General features: G+C 33.8%; 4 protein-coding genes and 1 long non-coding RNA gene across 7 annotated transcripts; 2 read left to right on the forward strand and 3 right to left on the reverse strand.

Annotated features, from left to right (window-relative positions):
• Positions 1-50: 50 nt before the first annotated feature.
• SERCA (ATPase sarcoplasmic/endoplasmic reticulum Ca2+ transporting SERCA) lies at positions 51-12,160 on the forward strand. Of its 3 annotated transcripts, none has more exons than XM_089262738.1 (10): positions 51-209; positions 5,943-6,090; positions 6,167-6,184; positions 6,277-6,359; positions 6,698-8,869; positions 8,939-9,054; positions 9,224-9,460; positions 9,523-9,640; positions 9,723-9,840; positions 11,959-12,160. In XM_089262738.1, the coding sequence occupies exons 2-10, from the start codon at positions 5,973-5,975 to the stop codon at positions 11,985-11,987; spliced, it is 3,009 nt and encodes a 1,002-aa protein (XP_089118864.1). In that variant the 5' UTR covers positions 51-209; positions 5,943-5,972; the 3' UTR covers positions 11,988-12,160. The 3 variants fall into 3 exon arrangements, with proteins under 3 accessions (XP_089118864.1, XP_089118865.1, XP_089118863.1); XM_089262739.1 differs by lacking the exon at positions 11,959-12,160 and adding an exon at positions 11,444-11,647; XM_089262737.1 differs by lacking the exon at positions 11,959-12,160 and having other exon boundaries at positions 9,723-10,170.
• LOC149091074 (uncharacterized) lies at positions 3,959-5,231 on the reverse strand. Its single transcript, XR_016197201.1, has 2 exons — positions 5,162-5,231; positions 3,959-4,216 (listed from the first exon to the last, which is right to left on the reverse strand). It is a non-coding gene; the product is annotated as an uncharacterized LOC149091074 (long non-coding RNA).
• Positions 12,161-12,807: 647 nt separating the features above from the next.
• On the reverse strand, positions 12,808-15,196 carry LOC108652811 (U3 small nucleolar RNA-associated protein 25 homolog). The gene is made up of 3 exons (XM_018103007.3): positions 14,813-15,196; positions 14,056-14,751; positions 12,808-13,991 (listed from the first exon to the last, which is right to left on the reverse strand). The coding sequence occupies exons 1-3, from the start codon at positions 15,066-15,068 to the stop codon at positions 12,856-12,858; spliced, it is 2,088 nt and encodes a 695-aa protein (XP_017958496.3). The 5' UTR covers positions 15,069-15,196; the 3' UTR covers positions 12,808-12,855.
• Positions 15,197-15,365: 169 nt separating this feature from the next.
• Positions 15,366-17,399, reverse strand: Taldo (transaldolase). The gene is made up of 3 exons (XM_018103166.3): positions 17,238-17,399; positions 16,298-16,421; positions 15,366-16,224 (listed from the first exon to the last, which is right to left on the reverse strand). Exons 1-3 carry the CDS (start codon positions 17,332-17,334, stop codon positions 15,450-15,452), a joined length of 996 nt encoding a protein of 331 aa, XP_017958655.3. The 5' UTR covers positions 17,335-17,399; the 3' UTR covers positions 15,366-15,449.
• Positions 17,400-17,857: 458 nt separating this feature from the next.
• Positions 17,858-20,396, forward strand: LOC115565090 (WD repeat-containing protein 47). The gene is made up of 5 exons (XM_089261923.1): positions 17,858-18,127; positions 18,892-19,049; positions 19,112-19,508; positions 19,574-19,797; positions 20,113-20,396. The coding sequence occupies exons 1-5, from the start codon at positions 18,092-18,094 to the stop codon at positions 20,336-20,338; spliced, it is 1,041 nt and encodes a 346-aa protein (XP_089118049.1). The 5' UTR covers positions 17,858-18,091; the 3' UTR covers positions 20,339-20,396.
• Positions 20,397-20,898: the final 502 nt, after the last annotated feature.

Raw genomic sequence — 20,898 nt, forward strand, 5'->3', positions numbered from 1 at the left:
AAATAGAGAGTGTATCTAGTTTTGGGAATTTTGCCAAAATATATGAATTTTGTAATTCAAATAGACACTCTCATCAGGCAGCGTTCTCCTTGCGTTCAGTTGCCGTTGATCGTTATAATAGCGCGATCTTTGTGTTAGCTCTTGGTCTTTTGACTAAAAAATTCAATTATTATTATATAATACGACGATTTTTGTTTTAGAATAAAATTGTAAGTTTTGTTCTTCAAACAAATTGCAATAAGTCAAATTTCAATTAGTGTTAACAAAAGAAAATAAAAAGAAAAAACCAAAATCCAAATGTATATAAAACAGTTTGAAAAGTTACCTACATACATATTGTATATTTGTTAATAACAGTACTGAAAAATGAAGAAAAAACACATTTTTGAAATTGGAAAAGACCCGCGCACATATAATGTGCACATAAGCATAATATACCCATATACATATGTATATGTATGTTTTATATATACTTATATCTTCATTTCTATGTATATATATACATATGTATATGAAGTTGGTGTTTTTAAAGTGTTATTGTGTAGTTATTTGATGAACAAAAATGTAATACAGAAATTACATTTAAAGTATTCCTACTCTCATAATACAAGTGCACACACACACTCGCACACATCTTATTCATATGTACTTACACACATAAGGACATACATTATACATAAATATATATATATATTTGTTCACATATACATGCATATGAAAATAGTTTTACGTTTTGTATAAAAAGCAATAATATCGAAATATATTTTAGATACACTTACATACATATGTACGTAAAGGAAGTTACCTGTTACATATGTATGTATATGTATATATAAAGTATTTGCAAATAGACAAACATGCACAGACGTAGCCTTATGCACCTGTTACTTTGACCACGGTCAAAATTTTGATATTAAAATGAAGACCAAAATAAATATAAATATATATGTATATGCATATATATGTACATACATACAGCCACAGAGACATACACACACACACACGCAAAGACCCTCGCCGTTCCATAAGAAAAAATTGTTAGCAAAATTTTTATACGTAGTTGCTGCTGGCGCATAAATAAATTTTTGAATTTATAAATGTAAAAAAAATTAACGTATGACTGTATTTGTGTATGTGTGTTGCGGCTGCTGTGTGTCTGATTGAAACATTTTGATTATGCAACACTTTTTTGTTATCTAAATGAGAAAAACAGAAAGACAAAAAGAACCCATTTTACAAAAATTATAAATAAAACATTTTTAAAGCTGCCGTAAGTACGTATTTACATACATACATATATACATGTACCTATATAGCAAACTGTGTACATACATATGTATGTACTGTTAGCGCGTGCACAATGTTACAAATAGCCATGTACGTATGTATGTATGTATGTATGTAAGCGTGCAGCAATTTACATTTCTCTCCGTATATAAGTATATGTATGTGCTTATATACATGTACACTTAACACACATACGTATATATATACATCTAATCTAAGTATATACATACATATGTATATGTATGTAGGTGTGCTAGAACATCGGTAGCTAAGTGTCTATTTTTAGGTAACATCTTGTATAGCCCGAAATAAGTATATGTATTGTATATGTCTATATATTTCGGAATGTACAACTATACGTTATTCAGGGAAATATGTTAGAAATATTTGTCGCATATTATACATATAAAAATATGTATAACTATACATGAATATATATAAATATATGCATATATAATATACTGTTTAAAAACTACAAATAATACATATAGACACGTGCAGAAGTAATCACATATATATATAAATATAAAAATAAATAGATGTCTGTATATATATATATATATATATATATGCACGTGTACAATATATACAGACGTGCACACACACATCCATACATAACTGCACATGAATACCAAATAAATACAGTGAATGTTTATATGAAGGACTGCCTGTTTACATCGTTTGCACATACATATTTACATATATACATATACTATGTGTATAATTACATATAAAAACATGATGTATTTATGTTGCGTATTCTTACTAATTTCTAGACTCACAAAGATATAAATTTTAACTACGGATTACCACTAACCATGTTCTATGGTTATTACACCTCTATGGTATTACACCTGCCACTTGAAAATACCATATATGTACATATGTATGTATGTATTTACAATGGTTATATACTTACATGCAATCTTTACCATTTACAATTTTGTATGTATTATAAACATACATAAGTATATACATATATGAATAGCTTTCTTTTTCTCTTTCTAAAAACTTAGTAGATTTCAATTTCGCTAGTACATATAGCCGATATATACTGTACTTGGCATCAATACAGCTCTTTGAAAAATATCCAATTAACAACGGTTCGACTCACAGATACCCATTAGAAAGCGTAGAGAATTCGTCATAAAAATGAGAATTTATATTTAATTTTAGCAATATACATATATATAGTTGAATAACTCTTGCGCCTATTATGCGCTATTTATGATATTTTGGCTGCTTATATGCCACACGTATTACCTCACAGAATATGAGTTCAAAGCGGAATCTGAAAATGATTTCAAAAGTCCAATAGCAACAATCAAGTTTATCATATATAAAAATGTCAGTCTCATTAACTTATAATTATTAAATAACTCATTGTTGGAACAAATAGATATTCTAAATATAAAAGTTCTAGGTCGCTAATCTCAAGTCCCTAGTTCAACGCAAATTTGCTAGAAATCCACTTTTTCAAAATAAACTGTAGAAGGTGCGGGCATGACCAAATTGAAAAATCTTGATGTGACATGAATATAAACGAATATATGTATGTATATATACAAAATCTGGGATTTTTAGCTTAAGCAATAAAAATAAGTTTCGTTCATACAAACACACACAAGCACATACTCTTACACAAATCTATATACGACAAAATAATAATAATTGGATAACCATACTTGAATTGCATATTCAATATTTAAATGTAAACATTATCCATTAATAACCATTGATCATAAAAGTAGAATTGCAAAATTGTGAGTGCTAAATTTTCGAAAGAAAAATAGAATTTTCAGTGAGTAAATAGTTCTTATTTTTAATAGCTCGCAATTTATATTGTCGAGAGCGCCAAAGCCAAAGAAAGAGACAAAGAGATGCTGTCCGATTATTGACTGACACTGTATTGCATAACTCATAGCAAGCGACGGGGGCTTTTGTGTGCCGACAGGTGAAGCAGAGGCAAATAATATTTAAAAAAGGCCATGCATATACAAATATAATAAATAAAATACAAATGTACATTTATTTCAGTTCCAGTCTACTGAATGAATGCATTTACCAATAAACAGCTAATAACTGAAATTTGGCTGATTTTATCTTTTGTAAATCGAACCGCCAAATAAGTTGAAAAATAGTGATGACAGGCTTGGGAGCATTTTATATTCTAGGGATGGCACGCTCAGTAATCTACGCTATCATATAATATCGACATAATTAATATCGGTAGAGAATTCAAAAGTCCTTATCGATCAACACCTTGTGAACTATCCCATTTACATAGTTTTGCATATGAAATTATCCGGAGGAGTTATTTATTTTTAAACATTGTGTTTTCTTTCAAAAATTATGAGATATTTCTTTTTAAACAATGAATATGCAAATATACGATCGCCGTGTAGATGGTTGTATTTCTTTGGAGTTCATAAGACAGATTCAATGTATTTTACATATAAATAAATAGATATATAATTCTTGTATTCCATGGTGGAATTTCTAGCTTCTATTTTCTTATTTTTATGTGTTTAACAAAAATATTTATATCAAAATTAGCAACTCTGATCAGATGTTTGTGCGCGATTACAATCTCCATTTCTTATCGATATATCTATGAATATTATAAGCATCCCTGTATTCGAAATTGTCATGTCATAGTTGCCAATACGCCGGAAAATGTATTAAAGCACGGCCTAAAACTGCAATCTTGTAATAGCACACATATATAATTAGAACACGGAATGCGCAATGGCTACCTAATATATACACATTAATATTTGGCGATAGAAAAAAATACAGTACTTAAATCGTGCACTTGAACAATTGTAAATAAATGTATATATGTATGCCGATTGCAAATACTATATTAGCTGGCTAAAAGTGACACGTGTGTGAATCTCATAAGTCGACGCCACAAAATAGTACATTACTTAAACTCATTGGTATTGAAAGAAATAAGTATAACTTGTAATTTACACTTTTACATATAGCTTGTATAAATGTGTGTGATTCTGTTCGAACACATTTGAGTGTGTATGTGAAGCTATACCTACAAATAAACACACGTGTCTCTAACATACATATGTACATAGCTGTATGTGTGTATGGAGATATGTGACTGAACAAATTAGAATATACAAACCTGCTAAGGTGTGTGTGTGTGCTAGATACTGTTTTAGTTTCTTATCTGGTTTCTCCTTGATAATATCTCTACTAACTGTATGCTGTAATGTAGGTTTAGTCTCATTTATCTAGTTTGAATATTTATATTTCATAATAGTAATATCTTTAATCCCCAGTGAAGTTCTTGATCTTTCTTGATATATTCTTATCACATAAATGTACACATACAGATGCACTTATGTGCTTAGTGCTCGTTGTAGAGAGAAATAATTATCTATATGTAATTGGCTAGTCAGGTAGAATTTGTATACGCATTTACATCCACACATGCGAGAATAAAAATATTATATGTGTGCATAGATATGGTGGAATATTATCGACAATTCCGATCAAGCCATGTGTGGGTGCTTATTCATAAGTATATAGAAAACCTGGAAAATTATCTATCTTTAACACGTCGTCGATTAATTTAATGTGTTAACAAATGTTTTTGACGAGTATTTATACAAGCGGATCATAATTGACCATTTGATCGAAAGAATACTTTAAATTGGTTCTTAATAGGCTGGGATTATACACTTTATGATTAGAGATTTGAACATTATAAGACTATAATAAGTAGAACTTTTTAGCTGCTTATTATTTTACAAATCATTTCATTACTCAATTTCAATGTCACAATTCGTCTGATCTTACAATCCAATATTAACACTGATTGATCTAGACCCAAATACACTTCTGGATCGGCTACTGTTTCAGGCACAGTTGAATGGCCCGTTTAAGAGTCATTAACCTCATAATCAGACTGCACAAGTCGTCCGATTAGTAGATACCTCCGTGAAAAAGAGTAAAACAATTAAAACGTATTTACCCATTGTCAAAAAGTAGAGTCGAGTAAATCAACGGGAAAAGTTTATATAACAAAGCAAGAAACGTAGCTACGGGCTCATAAGCTAAATTTATTCTAGATCATGGTCAGACGGTCTCCATAAACTGTAAAAACTATAAGAGCAAAAGGGAGAGAGAGAGAGAGTGGGAGAAAGTGGCGAAAACGACGAAAACATATCTCTCAAATTTGACTAACCGAATTAGAGAAAGATCACATTTGGTATTTAGATACACATGTACGAAATAATCTTTGTAAACCTCTGCTGAGAGCATGTTCATAATTTAATGGTATAATTGTGTGCTTTAGTATATATTTACAAACATTTTGTTGGCATTGCCATGAATTTTTCCTAATGATTGGACTATAAACAACGCAGTTATTCATTTTGCACAATACCTGCATAAAGTGCGCAGTTAGCAGCTTGTGTGCGTGCTGTTCTGCAGCTGTTTGTGTAGATTATGAATATATGTATATATTAATAGAGATGAAAGTTTGAAATATATGTAATGGCAGCAAGCTACTGATTTGGAGTGCCTAGCTAAGCCTAACTTATTATTCTTGTTTTAGTTTTATAGAATTACTATACTTTTTTTATATTGTCATAACATGTTTAATAATCCAAATCATACACTTTTCTTTTAAGATTGTTGTACACAAAGGATAACAATTCAAAATGGAAGACGGTCACTCGAAAACCGTCGAACAAACCTTGAATTTCTTTGGTACAGACGCTGAACGCGGCTTAACCCTTGAACAGGTCAAGAGCAACCAGAAAAAATATGGACCCAATGGTAAGAATATCAAATAATATATCCCGATAGTTTGGTTATTTCTAATGAACAAATTTCCTTCTTCCTTCCATTTCAGAATTGCCGACAGAGGAAGGTACGTGAGACGATTGGGTTTACATGCTCGTAAAATGCTTTATTTGAGGTCTTTTATAATATTTAATTTGTTAATCATTTGTATTTTTCCAGGAAAGAGTATTTGGCAATTAGTTTTAGAGCAGTTTGACGATCTTCTGGTGAAGATTTTGCTATTGGCAGCCATTATATCTTTTGTAAGTTTTATTGTTAACTTATCTGATTACATTTGTTTATTAATTAAGTTCTAATGGTTAATTTTGAACCTTCTTATACCCTGGTAGTATTATGACTAATAATAAAGTTAGGTTTAATTTCCGTAAATGTTGAGAATCCTAAAGTAATACCCAGTTGTATCTATAGCCTCTGCGCTTGTATTTGCAAATTACTCAAAATTATAGTCTATTTTGATGAAAAATTATCTATATTATAGAATCACTATTTTAGATGAAATTTTATGCAAATTTCAGCTTAAAGATAGTTATCCGTTATTGAATTTATATTTCAATAATGTTATTCCATGTTTTCATTTCAGGTATTAGCGCTGTTTGAAGAACACGAAGACACGTTCACTGCATTTGTAGAACCTTTAGTAATTTTACTTATTCTCATAGCAAATGCTGTCGTTGGTGTATGGCAAGAGAGAAATGCCGAATCAGCAATTGAAGCACTAAAAGAATACGAACCCGAAATGGGTAAAGTAGTTCGCCAAGATAAGGCTGGTATCCAAAAAGTGAGGGCGAAAGAAATTGTTCCTGGAGACCTGGTTGAGGTGTCTGTTGGTGACAAGATTCCCGCTGACATTCGTATTACTCACATTTATTCGACAACACTCAGAATTGATCAGTCCATCCTTACCGGCGAGTCGGTCTCCGTCATTAAGCACACCGATCCTATCCCAGATCCCCGCGCTGTCAACCAGGACAAGAAGAACATCTTGTTCTCCGGCACAAACGTTGCTGCTGGCAAAGCTCGCGGTGTCGTCATTGGTACTGGTCTCAGCACTGCTATTGGTAAAATCCGTACTGAAATGTCAGAAACTGAAGAAATCAAAACCCCACTGCAACAGAAGCTGGATGAGTTCGGCGAGCAACTGTCAAAGGTCATCTCCATCATTTGCGTCGCTGTGTGGGCCATCAACATTGGTCACTTCAACGACCCCGCCCATGGTGGATCCTGGATTAAGGGTGCTATCTACTACTTCAAAATCGCTGTGGCACTGGCTGTCGCTGCTATTCCCGAGGGTCTTCCCGCTGTCATCACAACTTGCTTGGCTTTGGGCACACGCCGTATGGCCAAGAAGAACGCTATTGTCCGATCCCTTCCATCTGTCGAGACCTTGGGCTGCACATCCGTCATTTGCTCAGATAAAACCGGCACACTCACTACAAATCAAATGTCCGTTTCCCGCATGTTTATCTTTGAGAAGGTCGAAGGTAACGATAGCAACTTCCTGGAGTTTGAACTGACTGGCTCCACATACGAACCCATCGGCGAGCTGTTCCTTAACGGCCAGAGAGTGAAGGCCAGCGACTACGAGGCCCTGCAGGAACTGTCCACCATTTGCATTATGTGCAATGACTCTGCCATTGATTACAATGAATTCAAGCAGGCATTCGAGAAGGTCGGTGAGGCCACTGAGACCGCATTGATTGTGTTGGCTGAGAAATTGAACTCCTTCAACGTTAACAAAGCTGGATTGGATCGCCGTTCGGCTGCTATTGCTTGCCGTGGTGAGATCGAGACGAAATGGAAGAAGGAATTCACCCTCGAGTTCTCACGTGATCGTAAATCTATGTCCTCGTACTGTACACCACTGAAGGCTTCTCGCCTGGGTACTGGTCCAAAACTGTTCGTCAAGGGCGCCCCAGAAGGTGTGTTGGAACGTTGCACGCATGCTCGTGTTGGCACCAGCAAGGTGCCACTGACGTCTGCCCTGAAGGCTAAGATCTTGAATCTGACTGGACAGTATGGTACTGGACGCGATACCCTGCGTTGCTTGGCCCTTGCCGTTGCAGACAGCCCAATGCGTCCTGATGAGATGGATTTGGGTGATTCGTCTAAGTTCTATCAGTATGAAGTTAACCTGACCTTTGTTGGCGTCGTTGGCATGTTGGATCCTCCACGTAAGGAAGTCACGGATGCCATTGTTCGTTGCCGTGCCGCCGGTATTCGTGTTATTGTTATCACTGGTGATAACAAGGCTACTGCCGAAGCTATCTGCCGTCGTATTGGTGTATTCGCTGAGGATGAGGACACCACTGGAAAGTCGTACTCTGGACGTGAATTTGATGATCTGTCACCTGCTGAACAAAAGGCCGCCGTTGCTCGTTCCCGTCTGTTCTCGCGCGTGGAACCCCAGCACAAATCCAAGATTGTTGAATTCTTGCAGGGCATGAATGAAATCTCCGCCATGACAGGTGATGGTGTCAATGACGCTCCAGCTCTGAAGAAGGCTGAAATTGGTATTGCCATGGGCTCTGGTACTGCAGTGGCCAAATCTGCCGCCGAAATGGTGTTGGCAGATGACAACTTCTCTTCCATTGTGTCCGCTGTTGAAGAAGGTCGCGCTATTTATAACAACATGAAACAGTTCATCCGTTATCTGATTTCATCCAACATCGGTGAAGTGGTTTCCATTTTCTTGACGGCTGCTCTTGGTTTGCCCGAAGCTTTGATTCCCGTTCAGCTCTTGTGGGTTAACTTGGTAAGTTTTATACCATATAAACGCCGTTCGTTTTAATTAAGAAATATGTTTTTGGCACTTTTGAATTAGGTCACTGATGGTCTGCCAGCTACAGCTCTTGGCTTCAACCCACCTGATTTGGATATCATGGAGAAACCACCAAGGAAAGCCGATGAAGGTTTAATCTCAGGATGGCTGTTCTTCCGGTGAGACATCTTTTTAGTAGTCAGATTATATGAAGCAGCAGCTGCCAATTAGCAGTTAAATTCGACATTCTCTTAAAAGCCATTGTACATGCTGCTCAGCTGCTGCCTCGTTTAATTGTCTGCAACATGTTCTAGAAAATTTGCTAATAATTTTCATTTTTACGTTTAGTTACATGGCTATTGGTTTCTACGTTGGTGCAGCTACTGTTGGTGCTGCTGCCTGGTGGTTCATCTTCTCTGCTGAAGGCCCCAATCTAACCTACTGGCAACTGACTCATCATCTTTCCTGCTTGGGAGGCGGAGACGAATTCAAGGGTGTCGATTGCAAGATCTTCAGCGATCCACATGCCATGACCATGGCCTTATCCGTGCTTGTTACCATTGAAATGTTGAACGCCATGAACAGGTTTGTGTCCCCATAACGAAACACTTGCGAAAACTTAAATATTAATTTTGATTCTCATTCAGCTTATCCGAGAACCAGTCCCTCATCACAATGCCTCCATGGTGCAATCTGTGGCTGATTGGTTCGATGGCACTTTCTTTCACTCTTCACTTTGTCATTCTATACGTTGAAGTCCTCTCTGTAAGTAGATTTATAAATCCGCAAAAAGCAAACAAGGATATAATTCTATGTGAAATTGTGTTTTCTAATCTATTTTATTTAGACCGTTTTCCAAGTAACACCGTTGTCTGCGGAGGAATGGATAACTGTGATGAAATTCTCAATTCCTGTAGTTTTATTAGATGAAACATTGAAGTTTGTTGCTAGAAAAATTGCAGATGGTGAGAGTCCTATATATAAGATGCATGGGATTGTGTTAATGTGGGCTGTCTTCTTTGGCCTGCTGTACGCTATGATGCTTTAAGAATATAATTATAACATTAAGCCCAACATCATTATTCTAATTACTAGCATAAAGTGTTACTAAATATAAATAGAAAGAAATACCTAAAGTAACGACTTTAACCAAAACACCACATAGACTTATTTCCGAATACTAAACAAATTCACGCGTGATATTTTGATAAGAGAAATTTACTCGTTAATGTACACTACAACAACACCGTGAAATGGTCAATAGATTAATTTATAACGATTATTTGAAACGTAAACATTTACATTTTGTTTCAATACGTTCTATCTATCTACGGCATTGCTGATTTTGTACATACAATACAACGCGGATTGCAGAATGTGTGAAACATAATGATATAAAAAATATATATAGGTTTCAGATTTCTCTTTCAAACATTTTTCGAGAGCATTCAAGTCAAAATTGATTTTTACTATAATTATTATTTGATTATTCAAAGATTATATTTTCAATCATTAAAATTCTCTTGTGGATGATGTGCAAAGCAAATTGGAATAAATATTTCAAATAATTAATATATTCTATGAGCGTTGAATACGTAAATTTTTGTAAATATTTCATGAATGAGGAGACATTAAAACTAAATAAAACCAAGAAAAAAATCACAATTTGAATAGATAAATCCCATATACACATATTTATATTATCCATACTTAATTTTTTTCATCTAGAATTTTGTGGATGAAATTGAGGATATATATATATATTTTGTATTGAATTTATTTATGTATTAAGTAGACTTAATTCAGTCAGACTTCGGTTTAAAAGTTAAAATTAAAATTGGTTCATGCATTCCATAGAATAACAAAAGAAAAAAAAAAAGTTTAGTCTTCGAGAAGCATGAAATAAATCATTTGACTTATATAGATAACAATTAACAAAAGAAAAGAACAATTATTGAGTGTGTTTAAAATATTATTATATTGGAATTTTAGTTCTTTATATATTATTTTGAGGACAACATGCATTGGCTCCAATTAGCTTCAGTTATATTTTCCTGAATGATTTTTTGTTGAGGGTAATTGGGATCCTTCAGTCGTGCCGCGCGCCTATGGTATTCATTTTTACAGCGAACATAATAGAGTTTTAAAAATTGTGTTGAGCTTAGGTTAAACGAAAACAAAAAACAAATTATTTCTAGATTGTGTTTTAAGCAACAACACAAAATATTTAAGCATCTAACAAATTTTTGTTTACAAAGTTCACTTTAAAATTTATATTATGTACATCGTTATAAATTAAAGACGCTGTGAAATAAACATACAACAACAAAACCCCATCAGCATTACTATAAGCGAAACTAAAAACGCGCCTGAAAACCCATTGAATACATACAATGGTGGCGTGAAGCTCATCCCAGTTTTGCTTTTGAATGCTCCTCGCGCCCGCACTTGCATTTGCTGCTGTTTGATGATCAAAAAATAAAATACCGAGACGCATTGATTGCAAATTATTCAATATTCCGATGAAAAACACTTTTATATAAATAATTTATTTTATTTTTTATACAGTAAATCCCCGATTTCATTAATTGGATGACCACCCCCTATTAATTTTACATAAATTAAGTCCATCCCTGCTATAGAAAGTATGTGAAGTTGTTAAATGTTGATATACTAGTGTGCCAAAATAATAAGTGAATTCGAGAAAGATCAATTGCTGTACATTATGGTCGACTTCATGTAGAAACCTTAAACAACAACAACAAAACAAAACGTATAAACAAAATGAATTCATATTTAAAATTCAGCATGTAAGATATCCATAAATACGAAATATAAACACTGAAATCCGAAATGGTCTACTTTTTAAACGATAATCCAACCCACCGAACGAAGCCGCCGAGTTTTCGGCTTCGCAAAACCGTAGCTGCCGCTGATGATGTCCACCTGCCCCTCCTCCTCTGCATTCCAAGCTCCAAGATTTGCCAATTGCTGCATTGGTTTGCTGCTTCTTTTTTTCTCAAATTTTATTTGGTTGAACATTTTTTGGTAACTATAATTCGCCCATTATTATTATTATTTAGTTCCTGATGTCGTCGTTGATAAATGGTAAAGGTCAGCGTATCGCACGCACACACACGCAAGAAGATGATCCTCAAGGATGTCGAATTTGTATACCTTTATCAATCTTGTATTTTTTGCTCAGACAGCCCTCTGTTAACTGATATTGCAAATTGTATCCAAAATGAATAAAATTATTTATTTGATTTAGAAAGTAATTAAACAAAAAATGTTTTCTTCATTTATGGGTAATTAGGAATGCTATTATACTTTCAATAGATAAATATCATCGGAATTCGGAAGTTATCAAAACGTTGCACATCCATCTCCACAGGTAAGGTAAATAAGTTAAAGTAATAAAGGTTTAGTTTAGTATATATATATATTTTTTTTTAATTTTAACCTATTTTAAATGGAAAATCACAGTATCCCATTTTTCAGAGAATTTATTTGTTTGCCAATTACAAAATACATTGGCTCATTTAATATGCTTTTAATATTGGCAATTAATTTGCTTACAAGTTTCCAAGTAGAATCACAGATCGGTACGTGCTTGATTTTTACTTTCACTATAAACCACTCCATACTCATTTTAACCGGTAAAGGTTACTTAGTTTTCAATGACTGATCCCAAACAACTATTTGTTGTTTGTTATGGCCTTGGACCTAAAGTTATCAAATATGGATATATTGATGGCATATATAAATTGATATGGAATATTGATGGCTCTCGGTCTTATTGAGTCAAGAGTTTCCTGTCACGTTCACTTTATACGTGCTATTGCTGTCGCTTACGTGTAGAGCATAGTTCATTATGAGAACAGAATACTTCATATTTAATCTTAGGATCACATATAAAAAAAACGATACAATTTGTTATAACAATTATATATATATACTTTTATTTCTGTACAACTTGTTTATTCCTTATTCGAGAAGAGGTATGAATCGCTGGCACCTGTTGTCAGATTCCAGGCATTCTCATTGCCAATTATATTACTTAGGCTAAGTAAATCAAATTTGGTATATAAGACTTTAACACTCATAACATCTTGTAAGCCATCTCTGCGGTTTTGGTTAATATCAAGCATTAAGTTGATCATCTCCGGGTAAAAGTTGGGAAAATTTGGTGGCTGATAGAATATTAAGTGTCGGATTCCTTTGATACGAGTGCGCCGGAAGAAATGACCTCTCTCTGAATAGAGCATCAATGGAGCACCGCTATGGAAGAATATATCTCTCGCACGGGAGATTTTCTCCTTCTTTGAATATTCGCTTATTTGGACAAAGCTAATCATTTCTTTCTTAAAGTGATTTCTTAAGCGCACATAATCGAAATAGCTGGGCACATAAAGCAGACAATGCGAGTACCCAGACTTTGTGAATTGTGGCAAAATGTTCCGCACGAAATGCTGAAAGCGATCCTCCAGAGCTGACTCAACACTTGAGCTTTCGATGCGCTGGAAAACTTGTTTGATTGGCGTTAGGACATTGCTTATGGATCCACTTTCAATCTGATTGATAATGCGCACTTTTCCTTGGTAATTATGGCATTTATTATTTATGACTCCGCGAAATTCAGGCATATCGTGCGAGCAAAACAGTAGGGTTTGCCTATAAAAGCGGGACGTTGCATTGAGGCAATATGAACGCAGTCGTTGGCAATTAGTTTCGGGCAGTTTTTGCGGCTGCAGATGTAAATGGTCCAGGACTTGCAGCAGATTCTCCCAATTCTGGGCTAGAAGCAGCTCCGCTTGGTCAATAATCAGCAACTCGACTGAATTCAGAAAGTCAAAGTCTTGGTCCTTGTCATTAATAACCATACGCAGTGCCAACGGAGAAGCAATTAAAATATCCGATCCACTGAACTCAGTGTACAAGGACATCGATTTTTTAGTCAGGCGAATTCCGATTTTAAAATTATCATCCGTATTGCCATTAAATGTTTGCTCATAATCAGCTGGTTTGGGATTGGTTTTTGGGAAATAAACCGTATTTCCGGAATACTCTTCAAGAAAACGTTCGTACTTTGTAATCGGATAGCCAGTTTTTGGATCTAGAAATAATATATATACATTTGATTAAAATTATTATATTTCTAACAAAGCTTCATTACATACCCTTGCGATTTTCGAATAGCAGTTTTGCTATTATTTGCACAGTTTTCAAAGCAGAATCACGAAATGGCAATATAATAAGCGCCTTCAGTCGCGTTAGACCTTGATCCCTGACACTGTCTGGCAAGGATAGTTCGCTCGCCGGTTGCGTGGGATCTTTGAGAAGTTCATTGATTTTCTCATTGTTACGCAAGATCAAGGCCCTACATTTTAATATATGATTTATTGCATGCAGGCAATATACATAACGAATTTCCTCCGCATTATCAAGAGTTCGCTGAGGATAGTAAAGATCCAAGTATCTGTTGGCAATATGAAAGAGCTCCGTTTGTACAGTGGATAAGGGATAGGAAACATTCAATGTTAGTGATGGTTGTACTCTTAATAACTGAAGATCCGTTGCTTTTAAAATATTTGCAGGCTGTTTGTAATTATCATCCGAGTCAACAGTAGATTTTAAGTTTGGTTTCTCGATTTTGAAATTTCCAATTGCAGACCATTTGCCTTTCACCTCTTTTGTGTCTTTTGCAATTATTGCAGAAATATCATCTGAGTCTAGTTCAAAATCAAATCGATTCCTAAAGACATTTAATTTCTTTATATCTGCAATGTCTTGAGGGGTTTGATCCATTTCTACATCATCTTCCTGAACTTTTGTTTCTTGTGCAATACATTTCTCTTCACTTTTTACTGTGGGAACTGAACGGAATGTGTTAATTAGGAATATGCTGTGCTAAATTTAAATAAATTACTTCCATACCTGCTATTGTCGAGCTATATCCACTTACAAGCTGTTCATAGAATTGCGCTTCGTCTTGCAGTTCTGGTAGAAGATCGGCAGTTAATTTAGATCCATCATCAATTGTGCTCTGATATTGACTCTCAGTTCTATGCATTTGCTCCATTTGTCTGCTTCTTTGTATGAATTTGTGTTTGTTCGGCGGTTTTTTGTCCTTTCGTAAGTCATTTCGTTTAGGCCTTGAGCCAAAATGTTTACGCTTCTCCTTCATTTTCATTTAACCTTAAGTTTCAAATTCAACTCGTAAACAACGTGGAGCACAACTTGTTGTCGGACTGACTAATAGCGATGACAGTAAACACGCAACGATAGATAAATATTTGACATATTGAAATCGATTATTCCCGACTAACCTATAAAAACTATCGATAGAACTGAGCAGATGCTTTTATAACTATTAATATAAATTTATTTTTAAATTATTTATATTATCTTCCGAGTTCTTTTGTAAATGAATAAAATAGGATTTTTTTTAAATTTATTTATAAAATCGATTAAAAAAGATTTAAAAACATTTGTATATGTGGAAAAGGGTGGTAAATATATCAGTTAGTAAATGGAATTATTCTTTTTACAAATTCATTTTGTACATTTAAATTCAGGCAAACATTTTTTTGATGACATTTTCCAGTTTCACTGTATCAACAGCAAATTTGCGTATGCCCTCAGACAATTTGTCAGTTGCCATGGCATCCTCATTGAGCAACCACCTGAATCGACTCTCATCAATGGTAATCTTCTGAATATCCTGTAGCTTCGCATTGGACACAGATAGAGCTGTCTCCAGTACGACATCATCATTCTCCAGTTCCTTTAGTAAGCTTGGGCTGATCGTAAGCAAATCGCAACCAGCTAACGCCTTAATTTCGCCAATGTTTCTGAAGGATGCGCCCATCACCAATGTCTTATAGTCATATTTCTTGTAGTAGTTGTAGATATTCGTCACTGAGATAACGCCAGGATCAGCTTTCGGCTCGAATTTCTTGGTCTCTGTGTTCGCCACATACCAATCCAAGATGCGGCCAACAAAGGGGGAGATTAGTGTCACACCAGCTTCGGCACAAGCCACAGCTTGGGCAAATGAGAATAACAGAGTGAGATTGCAGTGCACTCCATGCTGTTTTTCCAGAATTTCTGCCGCTTTGATACCCTCCCACGTTGAGGCAAGTTTTATTAAAATGCGGTCCTTTTTAATTCCGAAGCTCGCGTATAAATCAATTAATTTCAATGCCTTCTCCACGCTCTTCTTCGTATCAAACGAAAGACGTGCATCTATTTCGGTGGAAACTCTGCCCGGAACAACTTTTAGAATTTCGCAGCCGAACAATACGCACAAATAATCCATCGCCTCCGATACCTTGTTCTCCAGTGGTCTACAGTGAAGTTAAATTTAACATTATAAGTAATATGTCTGTGTCTATTTGTATTTATATATATGTGACTTACCCATCTTTCTTCTTTCCATATTCGACAGCATTTTTAACTATGTATTGGTAGCGCTCCATAGTCGAGGCCGACAATATAAGCGATGGATTAGTCGTGGCATCAGTAGGCTTATATATATTTATAGCTGAAATAAAGAAATGCATTATTAAAGAAAGTTGCGAGACATACAAATAATTTTATAAATAACAACCGTTCCAAACAATTTTCCACTTTAAAAAATTTCAAATTAGAATGACGTCAAACAGTGAATAAGTTTTTTAATTACAGTTTATTAAGGCCTTCAAATAATGAATGCAATTTTCAACTTTCAAATAAGCACATTTAACAAAATAATTTTATTTATTAATATTTACCCACATTTCATTGAAAAATTTTAATTTTTCTTTTGATTTTTGGTTTTTGGGTATAGTTATTTACAACTCTATTTGTTTTTAAATTATCTAAGAGGTAATAAACTTTATAAAAAATATAATTATTAATATTAAACATTTTTTTAAATATATACATATACAAAATCTTTTAAGATTTTATTCCATTTCAAGGCTATATTTTTAATCACATTAAGGCTCATTAAGAAGTGTAAATATTTGAATAATGAATAATTAAGATAAATACAAAAACAAAAAGAGGGTCAAACAAAAGTCAGACTCACCTTCGTCTAACTTTTATTTGAACTTCATGATCTTTGCACGTTTCTAAGCTATAATCGTATATTCACATACAAACATATATGTATTTACATGTTTATAAGTATGTACATACATATGTATACACGTGTAATACTCTAGGTTTGAATGAACGTGAAGAATGCGTGAAGTTCAAATAAAAGTTAAACTCGAGGTGAATGGGCTCGACTTTTGTTTTACTTTATATGTGTACATAAATGCTTGCACTAAAAACTAATTTAATTTTCCAATTTAAAAACTTCGCTTTGATTTACCATCGAAGTCGCCGGTATCCGCTACAATTGTAGTTATTTTCTTAAGCTGTTCCAAAGCCGACATCTTTATCTTTTTTGTAACGCGATCGCTTCCCATTACCCGGTGCAACTAAATCTTTAGACTGGATCTGTAAGCATCGATAGCTAAGGTCAAGGTATCGATATGACTTTTACAAATATGTCAATCTAATCGATGTTCTAGTCTTTCGATATTAGATCTGTGCGTCAAATAAATGCAATGGTATTAATATATGTTTCCATGTTTTGTTTCTTATTGGAATTCTTAAGAGAAAATAAAGAAAAAATATAAATATATATATTCATTTCATAAATATAATAAATATATATTTTTTAGTAAAATATTATTTTGTTTTATGAAATTTAAAATTATTTAATATATGCAATTCATACATATTTCTTTAAATTTGACCATTAAAACTGGTTCAGTGAACTAGCATTTCGATAACTAGCATTTGGTTTGCATGTTTTTTGCCAATAATTTGTATATTTTTCTTATTAGACCAAACGAAATATCTTAGATAGTTAGTTTTAAAGTTTTTCCAAAAATTGTATATCCTTTTAAATTATGGGTTCAACATACATATTCGAAATGCGAATATTATTTTATACATTCAAAAATTATTCGAGATGCACAAAGAAGATTAAAACTAATCTTTCATATTCTCTAATTCCCTGAATGCATGTAAGAACGAAATGTAATCTGTATTGAATATTACCATCTCTTGCAAAGCTGACATTTATATAGTATATACATATACCAGTTGATCATATTTGTAAACAGTTTTTATAATAAATAAATTAGATTTGTTTTTAAATTTTAGTTCCTAAAATTAATGAATTCCATCAGAAGCGATACAAATATGAGAGAGGTAAATAAATTGATTGGATTGTTTTCCAGTTTGAGCAAGAAAATGTGAATGCAGAAATGTAAATTTTAGGATAGCGGTACTTTTTAATGTATACAATAAATTAGATACTTGTATATAAATTTTATTTAAATTTTCGAAATCAGACGTCATTGAATACTTTCCTATGAATGCTTAAGACGGAACTTTAAATTATATTTATATATACATATGTATATATAATTTCTTTACAATTTTAAGTATTTTATATACATATGTACATATACATATGCGTATGCATTTACCCATGGAAGAACGGTATGAAAGAAGTATATAAGCTAGCGATCTCATAGCTTTTATTTAATTCTTTAAAAGTTTAAAATATTTTTTTGAAAGAAAAAGATATTTCTCTTGGCAACACGAAAGAATGTGTACGTTGGCATGTCTCGTCTCGGGCGAGCTGGGTAAATGCCTCAAATGCAATAGAAGTTAGAAAGTACCAATTTTCGTGTAGATTTCATTTCCAGCGAAAAGTGGAAACCAGAAAAGCGCAATACCGTATTCCAACCTAGATTTGATATAAAATGGCGAATTAAATTAATTTGATTTATTCAGTAATACCATCGCGGGCTTAATATGTAATAAATACTTCTCTCTTTTTACTTATCTTCGCTTGATTAAAGATCAGCAAAATATCCTATGACCTCAGATTATTTTGCATTCATTAATGTATTATAGACTTATTTACATTTTACTTAAAACTTAAAGCAATACCATTTTGCTTTCAGAGAGATGAAGAACGCTCACAGTTTGTTGCTGTTACAACCATAACGGATTCTCAGGCTATACGCAGCGTGGACTTTCACCCAGATGGAAATCTTTTTGCCGTTGGATCAAATTCTAAAACCTTTCGAATATGCCAATATCCGCAAATATCTAAACTGAGGTAACAATAACAACTGAAGTCAATTTCCAGATATAATTAAATAATTATTTCTCGACAAATAGACACGATCAACATTTTTATCCTCCATCTGTTTTATGCAAACGCACAAAGCATCATCGAGGATCGATATATTGTACGAGTTGGTCAGCAGATGGCGAACTGGTTGCGACTGGGTCGAATGACAAGACCATCAAGTATATGCGATTTAACAAGGATACGAATCAGCTGGTGGGTCAAGAGATTGAACTGAATATGCACGATGGAACTGTCCGAGATATGTGCTTCCTCGACAACTCATCAACCAAATCCCGATTACTCGCGAGCGGCGGCGCCGGTGATTGCAAGATTTACGTAACAGACTGTGTGACAAGTATGCCAATGCACGCTTTTGGAGGACATAGTGGACACATATCATCGCTGTACAGCTGGAATAATACGATGTTTGTATCGGGATCGCAGGTAATTAATCGATTTCGCCGCAGCTATGCAAGACCAGTCAAAGATATTTATCGTAACATTCGCAGGATCAAACGATACGTTTCTGGGACATACGAGTTAACGAAGCTGTCAGCTCCTTTGATCAGGAATATAAGCCTGGAGCGCTGCAGAAATCGCCAGTAACTGCAGTTTGCGTCGATCCGACTGGGCGACTGCTGGTTTCGGGACACGCGGATAGCGCATGCGTGCTATACGACATACGCGGCAATAGGCTAATACAACGATTTTATCCACATAGCGCGGAAATTAGGTAAAGTATATGTGAATGCTAAGATATAAGACATATAACGATTCAGGTCAAAAAATAGCAACAGTGCCATACGGGCTATATAGAATATTGTCAATAGATGATAGATAAATTAATGGCCTTAAGGACTTGGAACAATTTGTATATTTAAGTCAGTCAGAGGTGGTTTTCACAAGTGAATATAGCATATAATTATCAAAATTAGAAAACGGATTTCCTGGGCTCCTTAGATATATTTCTATGTGGAATTTACATTATGTAATTTTACATTTTTTTAAAGTTATCTATTGTTATTTGTATATCTCATTTTATTCCCAGATGCATACGCTTTTCACCAGAGGCTTATTATATGCTCACCTGTAGCTATGATAGTACGATTAAACTTACGGATTTACAGGGTGATCTAGCCAACGATCTTGCCTCAGTGGTTGTGGCCAAGCACAAAGACAAGGCGATTACTATTCGATGGCATCCAACTGAGTTTTCATTTATTTCAACATCAGCGGATAAGACTGCAACCTTATGGGCTTTACCTCAATCCTAAATTATTTTATTTAAACATAAATATATCAAATATTTAATAAATATACCAATAATGTTTAGGTTCTAGTGAAAATTTATCAATCACATGTTGGGATTAATATTTACTTTTTAAAATAAACATATTTATTTATATATAAATATATACATATATTTATTTATATAATATTGTATGGATTTGAAATGGCTTGTGCAAATAATTTATTTTCTATATTTATCTATAAAAAAAATAATAATAATAAACTTAAGTCCGAAATTGGTTTGCATTAATTATTTATTATAAATTAGGATTTGTTCATCTATTAATACCAAACAAAAATCTATCTTTGTGCTCTGCACGTTTCTCAATTGTTTTTGTTATTGGTTCGATTTTCTCTTATCGATATTACGTAATGGAAAAGTATCGAAAAAAAAACATGATAAGAATTTTTTCGTAAACAGTAAACGAATATATATAAGATTAAATTTTCTATAAAATATATATAATTGAGTTTTAGTCTTACGGTCGTACACCATTATATATATCAGATTAGGAATGATTTCCAGTTTGAAGCGGTTAATTAA

Source organism: Drosophila navojoa, chromosome 5 (genome assembly GCF_054131105.1).
Source record: "Drosophila navojoa isolate 15081-1374.11 chromosome 5, UAZ_NAV_1.0, whole genome shotgun sequence".
Classification (NCBI taxonomy): Eukaryota; Metazoa; Arthropoda; class Insecta; order Diptera; family Drosophilidae; genus Drosophila; species Drosophila navojoa.